This window comes from Manis javanica, chromosome 7 (genome assembly GCF_040802235.1).
Source record: "Manis javanica isolate MJ-LG chromosome 7, MJ_LKY, whole genome shotgun sequence".
Taxonomy (NCBI): domain Eukaryota; kingdom Metazoa; phylum Chordata; class Mammalia; order Pholidota; family Manidae; genus Manis; species Manis javanica.
Window position 1 is genome coordinate 96,946,379 of NC_133162.1, and position 4,346 is coordinate 96,950,724.

Consider the following 4,346-nt stretch of genomic DNA (forward strand, 5'->3'; position numbering starts at 1 on the left):
CCCACAAGAACCAATACCTGATACACAACTGTTCTCAAAGCAATAGCCTCAGGAGGACACTCTACTGTTCCAGAGATGCTGATGCTCCTCCACCAAAAGCAGGTATCAGCCCTTGACTCTCCTCCCAGGTCCAGCCCAGTGCATCCCTCCTCGGGGAGGGATGGAGCAGGAGCTAGCCCTTTAGGAAAATGGAATCTCAGAGAAGGGAATGACCTGCTCCCAGTCACACAGCTGCTCTGGGCGAGAACAGAACCAGAAGGCAGGGGCTTTTGATTTCTGAGCTGGAGGTCTTCTCAATACACAGAAGCATCCCCCAACTTTCCTTTATCCTCACACACTGCCTTGGAGATGGCTAATTCTTATCTAGATCTGGTGTCACAGCTTATTCAAGACTTTGGCTCAGAATGGCTTAAGACTATTTTTTAAATAGGGAAATCGACTTCAGGAGGAGGGAGTTGGTGATGCCCAAAAGAACCTGTGTGGTGGTGGTGGCCTGGGAGTGGGCGCCAAGGGCACCAAGATTTTCCCCAAGGGCTGGATGTCAAGGACTTGCATTACAAGAACTTTATGCAGAGGACGAGGGCCATTCATTTTCTGGGTAGAAGAAAGGGACTGAGTTAATAGACAAAGATTTGGGGCTTTGGACTTTTCAAAGAGTTGGGGGTGCTAGTCTTCTGGAGCTATTTAACAGTGTACAGTCCTCAGGCTAGGTGTGAGAAAGGCCTTGCAGAAGTAAGATTTATTCCATTCTGAAGAAGTTTCTCAGGAGGGCCTCATAGAACTGAGGTTCCCCTTGGTGGGTTGAAGTCTGGTTCTGCTTGCACGGATTAGGTGACCCCTTAAGAACCTTGTTGGCGTGAGGATTCCGGGCGCTTGGGTGGCCATGGGCGCTGACTGCGTGGTCCGTTAGTGCGCGAGTGGACGTTAGTGTGTGCTGGGTGGGAGGCGCGGGAGTGTGGCTGCGGAGTGGGTGTGTCTAGGCACTGGGGATGGTGCTGCCCCCGTTGCGCCCACTTGTGGCTCCCAGGCGCCGCCAAGAGGAGCCGCGCCTTCGCCGCCTCTGCTAAGGACGCCGCCCGATAGGAGGACAGAAGGCTGATGACACCAGGGCTCCGTCTCCTGAGTGATGGCAGCGCGTGCTGCCTCGCCACCTCCGCCGCTCAGCCCCGGGCTCCTTACGTCAGGGTAGCTGGGTGCCCCCTCCGCGCGGGAGCCGGCGAGCAGCGGGAGAGCGGAGCAGAGCGTGCCACGGAGCCAGGGCGTCCTCGCTGCGCGCCAAGCCCAGCCGAGTCCCGCGTGCGCCTGGAGTCTCGGCGAGCCGACCAGGAGGCAGCGCCGTCGACCCCGCGCGGGACGCCCCATCCGCACACGCCTCTCTCCGCCGCCGCCTCCGGGATCGGTGGGGAGCTGGGCTGGTCCTGTACGTCCCCCACGATGCGCGCCGGGCTCCGCGGCTCATCCGAGCAGCACCAGCGCGGTGGACACCGGCGTTTGGGCTCGGGCGCCTCTCGTTGAAGTAGTTGAACGCCCGGAGCAGGGGGTCGCCACGTCGGGGGTGCGGCCGGGACCCGCGGAATCGGCCCCCGAGCGCGGGGAGCGGGGCCGCCCGCGCCGCCTCAACATTACCTCCCCGGGCGGCAAGGAGGAGCTGGTGGCGGTCGCCTCCCGGCTGTGGCAGCGGCGGCGGCGCGCCTGCCTGGCGGCCGTCGGCGTGCTCCTGGCCATGGCGCTGGGGCTGCTCATCGCAGTGCCCTTGCTGCTGCAGGCGGCGCCCCCCGGCGAGGCGCACTACGAGATGATGGGCACCTGCCGCATGATCTGCGACCCCTACACCGCAGCACCCGGTGGGGGGCCCGCAGGAGCCAAGGCGCCGCCTCCCGGACCCAGCACTGCAACCCTGGAAGTCATGCAGGACCTGAGTGCCAACCCTCCGCCCTCTTTCATCCAAGGACCCAAGGGCGACCCGGGGAGACCCGGCAAGCCCGGGCCGCGGGGCCCCCCTGGAGAGCCGGGCCCTCCTGGTCCCAGGGGCCCCCCGGGTGAGAAGGGCGACTCGGGCCGGCCCGGGCTGCCGGGCCTGCAGCTGACTGCGGGTGCGTCAGGTGGTGTCGGGGTGGTGGGTGGCGGAACCGCGGGCGGCGGCGACTCTGACGGAGAAGTGACCGGCGCGTTGAGTGCCGCCTTCAGCGGTCCCAAGATCGCCTTCTACGTGGGTCTTAAGAGCCCTCACGAAGGCTACGAGGTTCTCAAGTTCGACGACGTGGTCACCAATCTCGGCAATCACTACGACCCCACAACCGGCAAGTTCAGCTGCCAGGTGCGCGGCATCTACTTCTTCACCTACCACATCCTCATGCGCGGCGGCGACGGCACCAGCATGTGGGCGGACCTCTGCAAGAACGGGCAGGTCAGTGACCCTCTCACCTCCACCGGTCCCCGCAAGTCCCCGTAGACCCTTGTTTCCACCCCGTGCCCCGAACCGCTTGGGAAACCAGCCTCTTTTCTTCCCACCCGCGAACGCCCGAGTGAGTCCCGGGAGGGAGCGCGCCACAGGGTCCCGCCTCCCTGTGCGCCCTGGTAGCGTTTATCCAAATGTAGCGCTGAAGGTTATGGCGGGAGCGCCCAGAGACCTCGCAACCCAAACTGCACTCTGCAGCTGCTTGCGTACTCGCCTGCAGCCCAAAGGGCTCCTCCTAGGAAACCTCATTCTTCTTTAGCTTTCCCCGTGAGCCCCGGACACCTCTTTGCCCTCTTTCCTCACGTCCCTGGGCCCTGGTTCCTTCCCTTCCCGCTGGGTGTGCATGAAGTACCCACTTCATCCTTCCCGTAGCTGAGGGCTGCGGAGAGGAGGGGGTTGGGAGGAAGTTTGGCTAAGTTGGAGAGAGAGCGCGGAGCCTGGGTGGGAGTGTGGTCTTTGGAGTGGCGGGCAGAGGCGGGCCAGGGGGCGCGCCATGCGGGGGCCTGGGTAAGGGCCCAGGCAGAGGTGCACCGGCATACCCTCTCTGGCGGCTTACCCCAGGTTCGGGCCAGCGCCATCGCGCAGGACGCCGACCAGAACTACGACTACGCCAGTAACAGCGTGGTGCTGCACCTCGATTCAGGAGACGAAGTGTACGTGAAGCTGGACGGCGGAAAGGCGCATGGAGGCAATAACAACAAGTACAGCACATTCTCTGGCTTTCTTCTGTACCCGGATTAGAGGCGCAAGAAGCGCGAGGTGGGGGTGGCATCAGGCCGTCCTACGCTCACCGGGGCTTGCTGCTCCATGGCTAGGACCACTCTCGTTTCATGACACGTCTTGACATCGTTGGAAAAGACACATCCCCGCTGTCCTCCCCGCCCTGCCCCTAACTTCAGTACTTCCGCGACTCACTACGCCCAGGGCTGTGCTCCTGGTTCCTGTCCCCAGCCCGGAGAGGGAGGGAGGGTCGCCCAAGCGACTAAAGGAGCCTAAATCCCGGCGGCCGCGGCGGCGAGGGCAGTGGCTGCGGCAGACTTTACAAGCCTGACTGGAATGAACAGGCCTGGCGGGACACCTGCCCTCTTCCAGCACCCCCTCCTCCTCCGACTGCCCTGACGCCACGGGCTTCCAGCCCTGGCCGTTGGCGTAGGCCAAAGTGAGCATGAGCTCCCCTGGGCCGTCCTTCTTTGTGACCCGAAATACTTGTGCAGATTTCCCTGTCCATTAGCCAAAACCACCCACAGCAGAAACCCAGCAAAAGAAAATTCACCTCTCCACCGCACTCCTGACTCAGACTCACCGCGACGCATTAAATTATGTTTTTAGACTGTGGGCTCCGATGTCTTTGTCACTGTGGCCCCAGGGATGGGCCTCTGGAAGTGCACTTTGGCATAAAGACCTAACTGGGGCCCTACCCTGTCTATGCTCTGGTTACCAAGCTACTGCCTTGTGCTGTCTCCTGGGGTTGGTTGAAAAGATGTGAGGAGATGGGGTAGCAGCATTCCACCCTTTGAGGGAGTTTCTCCTGGGGGGTCTCCCCCAAGGAGGGTGGATGGAGAGTTAGAGGCTGACCGGTGGATCTCCAGATTAACAGCCTTGTGGGAGGAGGTCAAAGGGCAGGAGTTTCTGGAGGAGGAAGGGGAAGAAGCATGTTTGCATAAAGGGAGACAGGATTGAGGCATGATCTCTGAGATGTTTGCCCTAAAAGAAATTGTAGAATACCATGCAGAAACACACCCACTCAGGCCCAGAGTGTAGTCAGCACCTGTTCATTTACTCACACACCAGCTAGATCCGCAGCTTTCAAAAGAGCTGGTAAACCCAGGCAATTCTGTGGTCCCTCCGCTCCCAGAGTTCTCCCAGCATTGTGTGGTAAAACAGACAG

The 4,346-nt window shown here is 61.5% G+C and overlaps 1 protein-coding gene across 1 annotated transcript; it reads left to right on the forward strand.

Annotated features, from left to right (window-relative positions):
- Window positions 1-968: 968 nt before the first annotated feature.
- C1QL2 (complement C1q like 2) lies at window positions 969-3,793 on the forward strand. The gene is made up of 2 exons (XM_017641770.3): window positions 969-2,407; window positions 3,020-3,793. The coding sequence occupies exons 1-2, from the start codon at window positions 1,724-1,726 to the stop codon at window positions 3,197-3,199; spliced, it is 864 nt and encodes a 287-aa protein (XP_017497259.3). The 5' UTR covers window positions 969-1,723; the 3' UTR covers window positions 3,200-3,793.
- The last annotated feature ends 553 nt before the right edge of the window (window positions 3,794-4,346 follow it).

Bases quoted from the DNA above. Each gene is read 5' to 3' on its own strand.
- C1QL2 (XM_017641770.3), top strand. From the start codon at position 1,724: ATGGCGCTGGGGCTGCTCATCGCAGTGCCCTTGCTGCTGCAGGCGGCG. The intron at 2,408-3,019 runs GTCAGTGACCCT...GGCTTACCCCAG, and splicing joins ACCTCTGCAAGAACGGGCAG to GTTCGGGCCAGCGCCATCGC.